The following is a 15,656-nucleotide window of genomic DNA, read 5'->3' on the forward strand; positions in this document are numbered from 1 at the left end:
AATTATTTTTTCAATAATTTGTAGAGACTCCCTGGCTGCACAACTTGAGATAACTTTGACAAAAGCTGATTCAGAGCAACTTGCTCGCTCCATTGCTGAAGAACAGTACTCTGATTTGGAAAAAGAGAAGATCATGAAAGAATTGGAGATTAAAGAGATGATGGCTAGGCATAAGCAAGAACTTACTGAGAAAGACGCTACCATAGGATCTGTGAGTAATCTGCATCATAACTCCTGTGGTATATTTTTGTGCATGCTATAAGTTCTTTAATCATTATAACAAAGATACCTTTGGAGGCTTACAGAAATACACAGCTTGAAAGATTTTTGGATTTTTGTTAAAGTAGACTAGAGGAAAGCAGTATGAGATCATGAATTTCTTATTTTAAAAGCCATTACATGGTTAATATTGTTTAATTGAAATTTAGAAATCATTGCAAATACCGAGAAACATTTTCTGTTTACATATTTTTCACATCTGGATGAAAAAATAGTTATTTCCATACTTTGGATCTATGGAAACAAAACTGAGAATGTATATATATTCAGTTGTATATAAAAATCTGTGTATGATGGTATAGTTTATGTTGCTATAATCAAGGTTATGTCACATTTTCCATTCTAAATCATATTTTTTCAGATGTGTATAGTGCGGCCATAAAAATTCCTAGTCGTTCTGAAACATGACATCCTAGGAGTTGATTCCTTTGGCTAGAAGGGGTTTGTGGCTGGAGGGATTCTGCAATGGTTAGCTCCAGGGCTGCCTGAGCAGCTCAGACAGCCCCTGGGCCAGCCGCATGGGCTGCTGCTGGGGCACTCTTGGGCCACCGTGTTGTTTCTCTCCCACCACCCCCACAGCAGCAGTAGTTTGGGTGTGGGAGGGGCTCAGGACCGTGGCAGGGGGTTGGGGTGCGGGACAGTGCTTACCTCGGCAGGGCTCCCCAGAAGCGTCCGGCATGTCCCTACAGCTCCTAGGTGGAGGGGCCAGGGGGCGCTGCCCCTGCCTGCAGGCACTGCCCATGCAGCTCCCATTGGAGCGGTCAAGGGAGCCTACCAGCCCCGCCAACCTTCCCTCTACCCCCAGCACCTCTTCCCCCCAGAGCACCCGCAGCCCCCGGTCCAAGTTTTTGTTAGGGGTATATAGTACAAGTCATGGACTTGTGAATTTCTGTTTACTGCCTGTGACGTGTCCATGACTTTTACTAAAAATACCTGTGACTAAAACTTAGCGGTAAACAGCCTGGGAGGGATTCAGATCTATTAGCTAGTTCCAGAGAAAAGATCCAGGCCTGCCAATTCTATATCCACTGATCCTAATGTGCTAAACATATAGGTATAGGTCACCCTGTCTGCCCTTCGGGTCCTCTAGAAAGCAAGAAGCAGCTGGAGCTGCCAGCACTCTCAATTAAGAACTGACTTTTTTGCAATGTCTCATTAATTCTTAGTCACATCCCAAAATGTGGAGCCTACTTCATCTCTGTTAATCAGTAGGCATGTGGTCTGCATTTTCCATCAACTGCTGTTGATTCCATCATTAACTGGCATCACTACCTCTTTTCCTTCCTTGAAATGTTTCTTCATTTTCAATCCCTGGCTTCCACACACATCTTCTGGATCTTCACCTCCACTGTGTTCCTCACGTGGGTCTCTCTTTTCCCCTCACCTGCCCTTCTTATTACACAAACCTTCTGTACTTCAGTTCTATCACCTCTCTCCAGCTCTCACAGATCATTATCTAAAATCTGCCTCCTCCTCCACATCTCTGAAATCTGAATTAATCCTGATTATTCATAACCATGTGCTCTTCTGTCCCTACCAGTCTTAAACTTAACCCTTTCCTTCAATTGTCTATGGAATGCCTGCTCTGTCTTGCAAGAAATTCACTTCAGTATATGATTATCTTCAGCTCTGTGCTTGTGCTTCTCTGATTCAGTTTATATCCCTGCCCTCTCTTTCAGCAGGCTCTCCTTTAGTTCCTTTTCATTCTAAATATTTGCTGCAATGAGCTCCTTTCCCTGTCTTCAATTCCAAGCTTTCTCAACTCCATACAGCACTTAAACCTGCACATTCTCTGTTTTGAAGTCTATCGCCTCCAGATGGCTGTAATTTTTCATGAATTCTGCCAAGTCCTGAGCTTGTTAGTGTCTTGATTTTGATGGCAGACTCTTCCTGTTCCTTTTTTCCATATCTCTCAATCTTTACAACATTTTTCATTTCGCTCCCCTCTCTCTCCTCCATGCCCCCAGTTCCTCACATATCTTTGTTTGGTCATTCTCTCCTCTGTGCCTCCAATTTCTCTTCCTGCTCCAAATCCTCTTTTCTTTTACCTTGGTCTCATTCTGATGTATTTTCCTTCTTTTAAGTAATCAGATAAATCTGTTGCATTACTTTTTGTTGTGTGGTAATATATACTTTTTTTTTTTTAAGCTGGAGGAAGCCAATAGGACACTAACTAGTGATGTGGCTAATCTTGCTAATGAGAAAGAAGAACTGAATAATAAACTGAAAGAAGTCCAAGAACGTGAGTGTTCACTGCACAACTTGAATTTGATTTGAAAATGCTTTAGTACTCAAAAAGTGTACCACTTAATGCTCTAATTAGCCATTACAGATTTCTTATTACCTTGTTGCAGAAATTGCAAGGCTAAAAGAGGAAGAAACAAATACAACAATTATTAAAACTCAGTTTGAGAAGCAGTTGTTGTCTGAGAGAACACTGAAAACCCAGGTAAGTATAAAAGAATGAGCAGATTATCATGATGATTGGAATAATATATTGTTCAGGCAGCAGATAGAATTTTTAAATGTAATGATTGCTTTCTGTTCTAAACCAGCTGTATGCACTCATTGAAGCCTGGACACAATTTTTATATCCTCAGAGATTTTTACTAAACCAGATTACATAAGGAAAACTTGCACATCTTGGGTACAGACCTGTAATGTAGATTCATGGTACTTGAATAAAACAGTTTGTCCCAGTGTGATTTAGCCCAGTATAAATCCCTAATCCAGGTAAATCCTTTATTTTGATTCAGAGAAGCTAGTTTTAACATGTATTTTGCTTATGACATGGTTTGATTTAATTATATTGTTAGCATCCCTGAATTATCTTCCTCTGTGTTTTCATCTTTCCCTGAAGCGTCTGGTAATAAACTCTGCCAAAGTTTGGATACTAGACTTCATGTCAGATTTTGTGCTCCTGCATTGTGCTCTGGGCATCCTAGAGGCATATTAGACATTCCAATTCAAAGTTTTATTTGGCTTCCAACTAACTGGGCTATCTAAAGAAAGTATGTAAAAGAACAAAAGTACTTTGTTCCAGAGTGAAATGTCATTATCATTTTTACAATACTTCATTGATCCACAGAATTAAATTGGCATTTTATTTAGATGGAAATGCACAAATATTTTTGAATTCATGGGTAAAATATTTTAATAGAGGCTAATCATGGGTTGGAGAGATGACATTATTTGTATCTATTGTTTACCTATGGGGGCTTTATTATGTGTTCTGTGTTTTGTTTTGTTTTTTGTTTTAAGGCTGTAAACAAGTTGGCTGAGATCATGAATCGGAAGGATCCAGTCAAACGTGGAGCTGACACTGATGTGCGGAGGAAAGAAAAGGAGAATAGGAAATTGCATATGGAACTGAAATCTGAACGTGAAAAGTTGACCCAGATGATGATTAAATATCAGAAGGAGATCAATGAAATGCAGGCAGTAAGAAGTGAATTTGCAGCAATAAATAACAATAAAAATGTTCTTAAATTTGTTTAAGAAATTGAATCTGAGTTTAAAATTATTCCAAGATGTCATATGTGTTATATGTACATTTTCCATATTTTAGGGATGATTCAGCTAAAGAAATTAAATAGTTGTATATTTCAAGATTGGTTATAAAGTCCTCATTCCACCAAGAAAATACTAAAAATAAGAAATTATAGAGTACACCAGTAATACTAAAAGGCAAACCTTTTCAAATCATTTTCACAGCAAATAGCAGAGGAGAGCCAGATACGAATCGAACTGCAGATGACGCTTGACAGCAAGGATAGCGACATTGAACAGCTTCGCTCGCAGCTCCAGTCAATACATATTGGCCTAGACTGCAGCAGCATAGGCAGCGGACCTGGGGATGCCGAGGCAGATGATGGATTCCCTGGTACGATGTTTGTATTAATGTTCCTATCTTTATCAGTGTCATAGTGTTTTATCATGGACATCAAATCATTAAATGACATTCTTATGCTTCCATGACTTCCTTGCTTTTTCTGTACTTCCTTGTACCTTTTCAGTAATCTGATAGCACTTAATATCCATGCACTAACTGAAAACAATCTTTATTTTGACTATACGTAGTTCGTTCTTCTGAAGTTGTTTAAAAAAGTTCATTTCAATTGTTTAAGTATTAAAGTATTACATTCGGTATCTCATTCGAACTAACAATTATTTTTCCTCTTAATTGATATGTTCATTTGTAAATACTGTATTAAATGATAAAATGTAAAAACTAATATTCTCTTTTCAGTGATTCTGTTTTAACTTTTCTGTCCTTTTTCCTCCTTTGTGCTGGGTGTTTAGTCCATATCACTCAATCCCACACTATGGAGTCCATGTCTCTTACCTACCAGCATTCTTCTACCTCTGTCAGTATTGCCACTAAGCCTTCCAGTTCTCACATGCTTCTCGACTCTGATTCTGACTCAGAGGAAGAACCATTGTCTTGTGTACACATCCCTTCAGAATCTGACAGCACAGGTGACATGCCTGAAACGATTTGGTGCACTTATGTTTTGTTCTAACTTTTTCTTTTGGGCCTTTTTTATAACTAACACCATTAATACGCTATTTTTGAAAGCACTGGAAGTACGAGTTGTAATCAAGAACATACTAAAGAGAATGTTGCATGAACAAAGAATTGGCCTGTTTTTTTCTAAATATTCAGTGTTTGCAACCAGATCAGACCTATAGTTTAAAAACAATCATTTTGTAGAAATCTTTTGTAAGGTGATTTTATTGTCCTATGTTCAAAGTGGTCTTTATCCAGTGTCTGTGCCTAACTTTATGCACCTCAAAGTTTTTGGGTATCCAAAACATTACCTATTTGTTCCGGTTGAGCAGTTAACTACTCCAGTTGAATATCTAGCAGTTCACGTTGTGAGTACAGGTTTCAGAGTAACAGCCGTGTTAGTCTGTATTCGCAAAAAGAAAAGGAGTACTTGTGGCACCTTAGAGACTAACCAATTTATTTGAGTGTGAGCTTTCGTGAGCTACAGCTCACTTCATCGGATGCATACTGTGGTTATGCATCCGATGAAGTGAGCTGTAGCTCACGAAAGCTCACGCTCAAATAAATTGGTTAGTCTCTAAGGTGCCACAAGTACTCCTTTTTTTTTTTGTGAGTACAGCTACTACTTGCCTGTGCAAATCCAATTTTGGCTTGCCCAAATTCTTTGTGTAAAGTTGGATGTTACCTGACTAAGACGCCAAAAACTTGGAGGTTGTTTTTGAAAAATTGGTCCCTAATACATAAGATTTGTGTGTTCATTATGGATCCTTGTCAGCATAAAAGGCAGTAGCAAGTTATCAAAATTTACTTTTCCAGCAGCAAGAAGAAAATAATTATTTAAGGCTGTGGTGAAAGATAGCTCTTTTTTATAAACATATATTATGTATTTTGAACTAATTATATGTGAATATACACATACTCTATGGATCAACCCTCCTAGTACTAAAGTGAGGGGATTTTTTACCATAGTGACATCTAATATCTGACTAAAGATTTCTTTGATTATGGATTAACTGAAACATGCACTAACTTTCAACATAGGGATAAATTTAAGTTTGGAATATTGTCAGCACACAGAGGTAGGGAAAAAAGTAGATTCTTTATGTTCTGGTGCTCCTTATAAAAGAAACACAAACTAGATTTTGGTCTCTCTTTCTAGCTGCTGTTATAACCGCCATACTTTTATCCTGGGACCCTTCTTAGATCTGTAGGGCTTTCAGAGTTCAGGCCAAATTAGGCTGTCTTTAAGAAATGTTTAATTATATACTGACTTCAGTGAATCACATCTGTTGCCTTTCCAATAATAAAGCACGGCTGGGACATTGCCCTGATGAGATTAAAAAAACCCCACGGTTCAATATTGAGCATACAGGCAAATCTAAGCTGCCATGAGGGGGATTTCCTAGGAAATATGTTCTCTTCTGTCTTGTCTCTGCTCCCAGACTAAGGATGCAGTTTGAGGAGAAACTAGATTCTCATCCTGTACCTGCCCCCAGACTAAGGATGCAGTTTAAGAGGAGAGAGACTAGATTCTCATATTTCTGATACTGGGAAACATGCTATAGGGATACACAACAACAGAAGCAGGTGAATGCGTATGCAGCTCCGCTGACGGAGATTTTTTAAACCCCTTGAGCATTTCTTCGTGGGACCCATCTTCTCCTCCCAATTCCTTTTCCTGGAGGTGGCTGAATATTTTTCGTCAGCGGTTTTTCTCTTATCCCTGTATGTGGGAAAAGTTATGGAGGGAGAGCATTTAACCATTACTGTGGTGGAGCCAGTTTTAGCAGCAAATCAAATGAAGAGTATTTAAACTATGCAGCTGCACTGACAGCAGGTAAGGGACAATTGCCTGTCACTTTTTCTGTTCTCTTAGTAGAGAATAGCCCCCAGAAGCAGTAAAATGGGAGGATTCACTTTCTGTCCCCCCTCAAGCTGAATTCTTAGAGGTTGGAGAGTAGTATGTGAATATTTCTTCTTAGTGAATACATTCTTTTCACACTGGGGAGCATTCTTTTGATTAGCATTCTTCTTGCTCTGCCTGATATCAGGCAGAGTGAGAGTAGCTCCAGGCAAACCCACTGAGACCATTAAAAGTCATATGTTGGACCCTGAAGAGCCACATGTGATGCTGTGATGAAGATTTAAATTGTTTCATTACAATCTATGTGCAGTGCTGCCCATGTACTTGGTGTGTGTATTAAAATGTGCATCCTCATTAAGGGTACCTGCAAACAAACAAATATACTCTGAAGATAGTGTATACGTCCTACTAGATAACCTCTCTCCTACCTTTCTCTCTACAATGTTGAGGGTTCTGCAAAGTTTATCTCTTTGTATTCAATTCCCATTTGTACACACAGGAATGTTTCACTACGTGCTTAAAAGGGACTGGTGGTGACAGGGCCAGGGGGTGTTACATTCCACGCACAGGCTGCTGGAACAAGATGCTCTTGTTAAAATCAAGTGTGTTAGAACTTTGAATGTAGCGTTTTTGTGCAGCGGCAGAGATCTATGAGTATGATGATCTCTTCTGATATAGATAATCAAAAAGCAATTATTATGGGTAAGCAGTTCTGCCTAATACTACTTGCCTCACAAATGAGGTAAATTCTTATCTTCAAGTAGTTTGTAAGCGGGAGCGTGGAGATCTTGTGTGTAGATACAGTACCTAGCACAGTGAGAGCATGATCCTGATTGGTCTTTGGCTTCTACCACAAAACAAATATTAAATTACAGTTGAGATGTTGAGGCTTAAGGTATGTGAAGCCACTTTGAAATCTTCAGAGAAAAGGGGGTATAAAATATTCCTAGTGTGTGAAACTAGCAGCAAAAGCTATTTCTTATTAAGTGGTTCAGTGAGCGTTTACTGAATGCAGTAAAGGCAAAAAGGTTAGCCAAAGGTGACTTCTTGTTACTGGTGAGAAAGCTGTGGTGATTTACACAGGTTCTGAGGAAAAGGTTGTAGAGCAAGGAGTTCTAATTATAATGCCAAAACTCTTGTGATTTAGCTATTGCTGTTACTCAGGAAAATAGTTAATTTTATTTATAACCCACCGCAACTCCCACAGTAAATTAATATTTGAGGAAATGTATTGATCTTGTATAATAAATAAATAAATGTAGTATGCATTAAATATAAACTTTAATATACAGGCTTTAAAATATGTATTTGCTTATGTGTATTCATATTTAGAAGGTGTTTTTTTCCCTAAAACTGAATGTTGTGTATTCTGTACTAATGTCTTCACACAAGCAATTTTAGTGGCTGGAGGCTGATAGTTAAATAATTATAGGCATTTAAAATCATAAATGTCTTTGTCTTATTTTTACTAAAGAGAATGTATGTGTGATAGCATAATTTTATAGTTAGACATTGGGTCTTTTTTCTTAGTCTGAATGACTAGTTTTTGAGTGGCATTATTTGCTAGTATTGGCTGTGCAATACAGCTTTTTGACCCTGAAAAATCTGCTGTGATAAATGTTGCAAGGCATTTTGCTTATCAGATTGTGGTATTTGTATGTCTGCCTTATTCTTTCTAAATAAAGGCTATTTCATATGCATGGTGGCCTCGGATGTGTGTTGTTTAAATACTTACTTTAATATTTATTTGCAGAATCAAGATTAGAGGGTTGGCTATCACTACCTGTCCGAAATAACACTAAGAAATTTGGATGGGTGAAAAAGGTGAGAAATATAAATCATTGACCTCTACTTAACAGATTTGCTAGATTTTGTATCAGTTGCAGCTTTTTAAAGATGTGACTTCTTTCCTACATAATCAGTTCTCTAATCAGTCTTGAAGAGAGTACATGCACAGATCACCATTGACAGGTCTGAGTCTGTTAGGTTAGGGTACAGATGGGAGTAGACATTTTTTACGCACCTGCCGCTTACTGTTTGGTTATCTAGCAGTGAGGAGTCCAAACAGGATCCTAAGTCTGTGAACTGGCATAATCCAAGGGCAGATGCCCTTGATAAGGGAGGAAGAGGTGAGTTCAGGTGTTTCCTTCTTCCTACCAGCATCACCTCAATTTTGCCTTGGTTCAGCTTTAGTCAACTGCTCATCATCTAGGTGCTGAACCCAACAACACACTAGGATAGGTAGGAGATAAAGAACTGGATGTCTTTCCTGAACTGGTGGTGTTTCAGCCTGTGGTGTATCTCAAGCTTCCCTGATGTCTTTTTTTTAAACACAGAACAGTTACAGCATAGGTGATGGTGGTGTCAGCTCTCTCCCTCTAGTCTACCAACCTGCCTATTCTGGACAACTTTTAGGGTGGGAGGTTTTCTCTTATCTACTCAGTCTTTGGCTCCTTTATTGAGACTACCAACAAATGTGCTAACTGTGGTGATTTTTGTGAAGGGGACGGATGCGTGTTCACTGTGAACAGGACCAATCTGAGTCAAAATTAAACTAGTAACATAGAAACCAAAAGCTTTGTATCCTGTTAGCAGTTCTATTGGGTTCCATTCTTTAACCTTTTTTAAAATAGATGTTTACAAATATAAAGGTCGTTTGTTACCAAATTATCATAATTTTATGTCATTGTGATATAAAGTATGACTTACTTTGTGCTCAAATTGTGGACCCAAACTACCATGCTATTATTGACTATTTAATAATAAAATTATGAAAGAATGTTATGAAAGTATTTGACTTGACAGAAATAAATACTTGAGATAAAGCCTGTATTTCAAGAACTATGTTAATACCTTTGTGTCTTTTTTAACAGTATGTAATTGTAAGCAGTAAGAAGATTCTGTTCTATGATAGTGAACAAGATAAAGAACATTCTAACCCCTACATGGTGTTAGATATTGAGTAAGTATTATTACAGGAGATTGTGGTATACGTTACTTTGTTAACTTTCAGGTGAACATTAGCAGATGACCTTGAAAAGAAAACAACTTTAGAAAATATTTTTGAGAGCTGATAATGACTCTGTTGTCATATGTTATTTAAACTACAGTTTGAGGTCAGTCAGTGTGTGTCTGATTGCCCTCTTGGCTGACACACTGGGCACTGATCTAGAGACCTCCAGAACTAGGAGCTTGAGGAGCTATAGCTTGAACTAAAGAGCCAAAACTTTATAGCTGGGGGCTGTAACAACTCAGATCCTCTCAGATTGTCACAGAGTGGGGAAACTGTGTCACACACTCGGCTGTGGGTTACAAGTGCAGTACATAAACATAAGAATGGCCATACTGGGTCAGACCAATGGTCCATCTAGCCCAGTATCCTATCTTCCAACAGTGGCCAATGCCAGATGCTTCATAAGGAATGAGTAGAACAGGTAATCAGTGATTGATCCATCCCTTGTTGTCCATTCCCAGCTTCTGGCAAACAGAAGTAAGCAACACTCGAGCATAGGGTTGCATCCTTGGTCATCTTGGCTAATAGCCATTAATGGACCTATCTTCCATAAACTTACCTATTTCTTTTTTGAACTCTGTTATAGTTTTGGCCTTCACCGCATCCGCTGGAAACGAGTTCCACAGGATGCATTATGTGAAGAAATACTCCTTTTGTTTGTTTTAAACCTGCTGCCTATTAGTTTCATTGCATGACCCCTGGTTCTTGTGTAATGTGAAGGAGTAAATAACGCTTCCTTATTCTCTTTCTCCATGCCAGTCAAGATTTTATAGACCTCTATCATATCGCCTCTTTTCCAAGTTGAAAAGTCCCAGTGTTTTTAATCTCTCCTCATATGGAAACTGTTCCATACCCCTAATCATTTTTGTTGCCCTTCTCAGTATCTTTTCCCATTCTAATGTATCCTTTTTGAGACCAGGTGACCAGAACTGGGCAATATTCTAGGTGTGGGTGTACCGTCGATTTATACAGAGGCGATATGACATTTTCAGTCTTATTATCTAATCCTTTCTTAATGGTTCCTAACATTCTGCTTAACAAGTGCAGAATGCAGATACTCAGATTTAATTTGGCTCTTGTGGCTATGTGGTTTAAGGGCTGGAGATTGATATGCAGAGTTGGAAATAGGAGTTGAATAAAGTGGATTTAGAATTTTGTTTGCTGGCAGACTTTACATCACACTGATGTACCTTATTAGCTAAGGTACAATACAATTCCATAATTGTATATTTTAAATCAGTGCATTTAATAATTAGATAACACTCTAATATCAAATGTATTTTTTTGTTTTATTTTATTTCTTTGAAATCTGCTTCTACAGCAAATTGTTCCATGTCCGGCCAGTCACACAGACCGATGTGTACAGAGCAGATTCCAAAGAGATTCCCAGGATATTCCAGGTATGTAGTTATAAATTAGTGTTTTTTAGAAAAACAAACTGATAAAATTCCTTATGAAAATAAATACAAGATGCTTCAAAAATATTTTAACTTTTTTATTAAAGAAGGCACAAGTACAAGTGAGAAAAGTAGATCATATAAATTGTCAGAAAATCTATTCTAACCTACTCTAATTTGTATTTCTGAATTTTTGCTAACTAAATAATTGCCCTTTACCTACACCCATTGTGTATGAATGTTCTGGTTATTTTGCTTTAACTCTAGATTCTTTATGCTAATGAAGGAGAAAGCAAGAAGGAACCAGAATTTCCTGTGGAGCCTATGGGGGAGAAATCAAATTACATTTGCCACAAGGGACATGAGTTTATACCCACTCTGTATCATTTTCCAACCAACTGTGAGGCTTGTATGAAGCCACTGTGGCACATGTTTAAACCTCCTCCTGCTCTAGAGTGTCGCCGCTGCCATATCAAATGTCACAAAGATCACATGGATAAAAAGGAAGAGATTATAGCACCTTGCAAAGGTAAGTAGAGAATAATTGAATAAATGCCTGGTTGCCAATTAACTAAAGGTAATAATTCAGATACAGGTTTCTCATAATGATGGGATCTCAGATAAGCTCAAGGTAGTAATTGCTGGAGTGACAGATCCTTGGGTGCATATCAGGATTCCGTTAGGGAAGATCAGCTCACTGCAGTATAGTGACATTCAGCCAGCACAGGGGCATGTATGCCACATACTTTCAGTGCTGTCAACATCGCGAGGGAAGGGCTACCCAAAAAGGCTACTTACACAGTGGATTGTGTCGCATTTTGGTATAGGACAGCGATGTCGGTGTATGTGGCAATAAGGATTATGACACTCAGAAAAGTTGCTCCCTCTGGACTGAGTTCCACAGTTCTCTGTGCTCAGTATCTCTTATGGGCATATGAGATGGCTGTAACAGCATATGTTTGTTTCCCTGTATACCTGCTTCCTTAGTAACATGGAGAATAATCATCCCCTTATCCTCCAAATGGAAGAAATCAGAAGAGGGTGCAGACTGTGGATAGATTGGAAAGGCTCCTTTGGCGGGAAGGTTAAAGGTGCTGTGGCATAATCTATATACCCAAAGTAGCATTGTGATCATAACAGCCCAAGTGACAGCTTTATACTGGGTTTGTATAGCACCACTTGACTTCCACTCTGTGCAATTTATGAGAACTCAAAGATCTGGCCATTAGTCTTTAAGGTGAGCTCATGTAAAAAATGTAATAATGAGATTTTGTTTTAAAATTTTTCTTACAGTATATTATGATATTTCAACTGCAAAGAATCTACTATTGTTAGCTAATTCTACAGAGGAACAACAGAAATGGGTGAGCCGATTGGTGAAAAAAATTCCAAAAAAGCCTCCAGCACCTGACCCCTTTGCTCGATCTTCTCCTAGAACTTCCATGAAGGTACAGCCAAATCAGTCTATGAGACGGCCAAGCCGACAGCTTCCTCCAAACAAACCAAGGTAACGCAAAAGTTGCTATTAAAGAATAACTTTAAACAGTTTCCCACTGTGATACATTACATTACATAAGTGTTATGGGCAATTCACAAAGATATCTTTTTTTGTTTTGATTCCTTTTGTATTTATACTGTGACTAATGAAATGCAAGACCATCCTGTCATCGTTTGTGAATTTCAGTATACAAAATATTAAGAAAGCTGTGTGAGGAAGCATGTTTCATTTCCTTATTTAAATGAGCCTATCTCTGAATTAAATCTACTGTATGTGTTATATATTATAGGCAGAACTGGTAGCAGTCACCTATGTGTAAGGGTGCTTTTTGCTTCACATTATAGGATCCTGTTTTCAGTTGATTATAACTTTTTGTGAAACTTTAACCATTTGGGCTGAAATTTCTTCTGCCAAATGTCTTGGAAACATTGCAGCAAAAATAGTTCATCTGTTTCAGAGCGTGAGATTAGGGGAAAATATGTTGTTTTGCTCACGTTAAAAATTTCTTACAGGTATTTCATTAAGAAGTAATAGTGCCTCCATGCTTTGGAGCAGGGAATTTAAATCTGTCAATGCTGGTTGCCTTTGTATCCGGAATGTGCTTTTTACTGTCCGGGGGGGAACCCAAATTTGGCAAATTTACAAACCTTTGAAAATTCTTAGTTCACACATGCTCAGTAAAGACTTGTTAGCGGTTGGCACCTAAATTGTCTGAAGATTCTGTGTGCACTGAACATGCTGCATCTCAGGGCTGCAGATGCTAAGTAAGATTTTTTTCCCTGCAGGTGCTCCTATAGGCCGTGTGGTTCTTCTGTGTTCTCATTGCTTCAGTGGAGGCACCCAGAAACTAGGCAGCGTAGAGGAGGAGCAGCCTGACTTGAATACAGAGGGGACAAAAGCCAGACCTCAGAGGAGAGGTGGGGCAGTAGAAGGAGTAGACTGAGGGCAAGGAGCTATGTGGGAAGAAGAGGATGGGGGATAGCTGGGGCTGAAATCGAACTGGCAGCCTGGTGGGAAAGACTGGGACTGGCTAGAGAAAGACACTGGGAGCCAGGATGGAAACAGAGGTAGGGACAGGGATGCCAGTGCATAGTAGGAGGGGAGACTGGGACTGGCAAGGCGAGGAGACTGGGGCAAAGAGAGGCTAGTAGGAACTGGGGCAGAAGGGTCTGTGACCACTAGAGCCACTCTTCTGCAGAGCTTGGAATGGAATCCAAGATTTCAGAATCTCACTATCCCTGTGCTGCCTACAAATATCTGTGAAGACCCACTGGCAAAAGTCTCTCTCCCCCCTGTACTCTAGTTCTAGAGGATGACTACGTACTACTCTTATCAGTTAGTCTGTTAGGTCAAGTGGTAGAGATCTGTGCAGTGGATCTAAAGGTTCCAACTCTGGTAATTACCCTTGTGGGTGTCAATATGATTCCACCAGATAGAATTTCTATATTTTTAGTTCGCTTCTTTGAAAAATCTAGGACAGTACACACACGGACACACTTACTTTAAAAGTTGCAATGTCAGCACTTCTTCAAACCATACCTCAAGGTTTCAGGTTGGGGAGCTAGAAAATGAGGAACACGCAATTAATGATCATCTGTGAAAAGTTTGGTATAAGTGACTTGCCCGCCATCACATAGGCCTCGTCTACACTAGTGAATAATGTAGCTGAAGTTGACGTACTTAGACCTACTCACCGTGGTGCCTTCTCTGCGGTGAGTCGACTGCTGCCGCTCCCCCGTCGACTCTGCCTGCGCCTCTTGCGGCGGTGGAGTACAGGACACGATGGGAGAGCGCTCGGGGGTCGATTTATCGCATCTAGACTAGATGCGATAAATCGAGCCCCGCTGGATCGATTACTGCCTGCCAATCCGGCGGGTAGTATAGATATACCCGTAGGAACATTGTGGCAGAGGCAAGGATAGAATCCATTTTCCCCAGGGCAGCGTTCAGCTGCCTTCACCATGAAACCATCCTTTCTCTTCTTGCAGTCATCTGCCTCATTCACCACACACATTCCAATTTCTGCAAAAAATGAAGTAAGTGTCTGACAGACAACAACCTTATTCATTACACAACACTGATTCATTGTCTGTGCACTGAATGAGGCAGGAGTTCTGTGGAAGAAAGAGCATGTATTCGTGTAATTCAAGTCCCTATAATAATGCATATTCACAAGAGGGCTGAATTAAGGCAACCTTAATTCCGGAATTGCCTAACTTTTGGGTGCTTGACGTTGCAACCTTAATAATGTGTTCTGTGTGTGTGTGTTTGCAAGTAATGTGTACATACTATTACAAGAGCCCTTTGAACATGTAAAGTCTAAGTGTCAGGTATTCCTGTTAAAGCTCACCCAGTGTTTAAGTAAATAGGCTACTTCTACCTTCTCTATTGTCCATCTACATGTGAGGAAAAATTGACATCAGGACTATTCCTGTCCTCAGAACTCTGTGTCAATCTTACCTAACTTCATACAGGACACAGAAGATATTTCTCTTTAGCTTACTTTTCAGTCTGTGTTTCCAGGCACGAGTACTATTTACTTACCCACCCACCCCCAACCACCCTAAAGTTTTGCCACAGTTTGGAGGCAATGAATCTTTAGGATTCAAAGGTGCTAGTTGGTCCATTTCCCACCCGCTGTGTCAGCTAATCCATTGGATAGTTGCATGGACAAATTTCTATATTCCTTAGCCTTTATATCACTCTTAGTGCAGAATAAATGGAGCTGTCAAGCTGTTTCCCACCACAGTTCCCTCTCCCCCAGATATAGCACTGCAAGAGCCAGTCTCCTGCATCTTCAGTGCCCTGAGAAAGGAGTCCCACTTAAAGGGATGGTCTTTTCACTCTAGCGTCTAATTGCTGAAAAACTTGGAGTCTTGACACTTCAGAAATGTTCCTTCCAGAGAACAAGAGAACATACTCTTCAATAGGGACTGTACTTTCTTTTATTGTCCCTCTCCAGAACACAAGGGCTGATGTAAATATAAAAGATGCTTCTGACTGAAAGAGCACAGAACTCAGCCAAGCTCTCAGAGTTCTCTGTGGTAACAAAGAAAAGTTTCTGATAAACAGCAGGACTCTCCATCCTTTTTTTC

At 39.4% G+C, this 15,656-nt stretch overlaps 1 protein-coding gene across 3 annotated transcripts in view; it reads left to right on the forward strand.

Annotated features, from left to right (window-relative positions):
• Positions 1 to 15,656, forward strand: part of ROCK2 (Rho associated coiled-coil containing protein kinase 2) — a 163,546-nt gene that overhangs the window by 114,088 nt on the left and 33,802 nt on the right. For all 3 annotated transcript variants that reach the window (XM_073336011.2, XM_073336009.2, XM_073336010.2), the window contains 10 exons: positions 25 to 211; positions 2,428 to 2,521; positions 2,634 to 2,728; positions 3,541 to 3,720; positions 3,994 to 4,162; positions 8,407 to 8,477; positions 9,527 to 9,615; positions 10,988 to 11,066; positions 11,331 to 11,592; positions 12,357 to 12,570. In XM_073336011.2, coding sequence (XP_073192112.1) covers positions 25 to 211; positions 2,428 to 2,521; positions 2,634 to 2,728; positions 3,541 to 3,720; positions 3,994 to 4,162; positions 8,407 to 8,477; positions 9,527 to 9,615; positions 10,988 to 11,066; positions 11,331 to 11,592; positions 12,357 to 12,570 — 1,440 coding nt within the window. The remainder of the gene's footprint in view (positions 1 to 24; positions 212 to 2,427; positions 2,522 to 2,633; positions 2,729 to 3,540; positions 3,721 to 3,993; positions 4,163 to 8,406; positions 8,478 to 9,526; positions 9,616 to 10,987; positions 11,067 to 11,330; positions 11,593 to 12,356; positions 12,571 to 15,656) is intronic.

The sequence above is a fragment of the Lepidochelys kempii genome, chromosome 3, assembly GCF_965140285.1.
Source record: "Lepidochelys kempii isolate rLepKem1 chromosome 3, rLepKem1.hap1, whole genome shotgun sequence".
Lineage (NCBI taxonomy): Eukaryota > Metazoa > Chordata > Testudines > Cheloniidae > Lepidochelys > Lepidochelys kempii.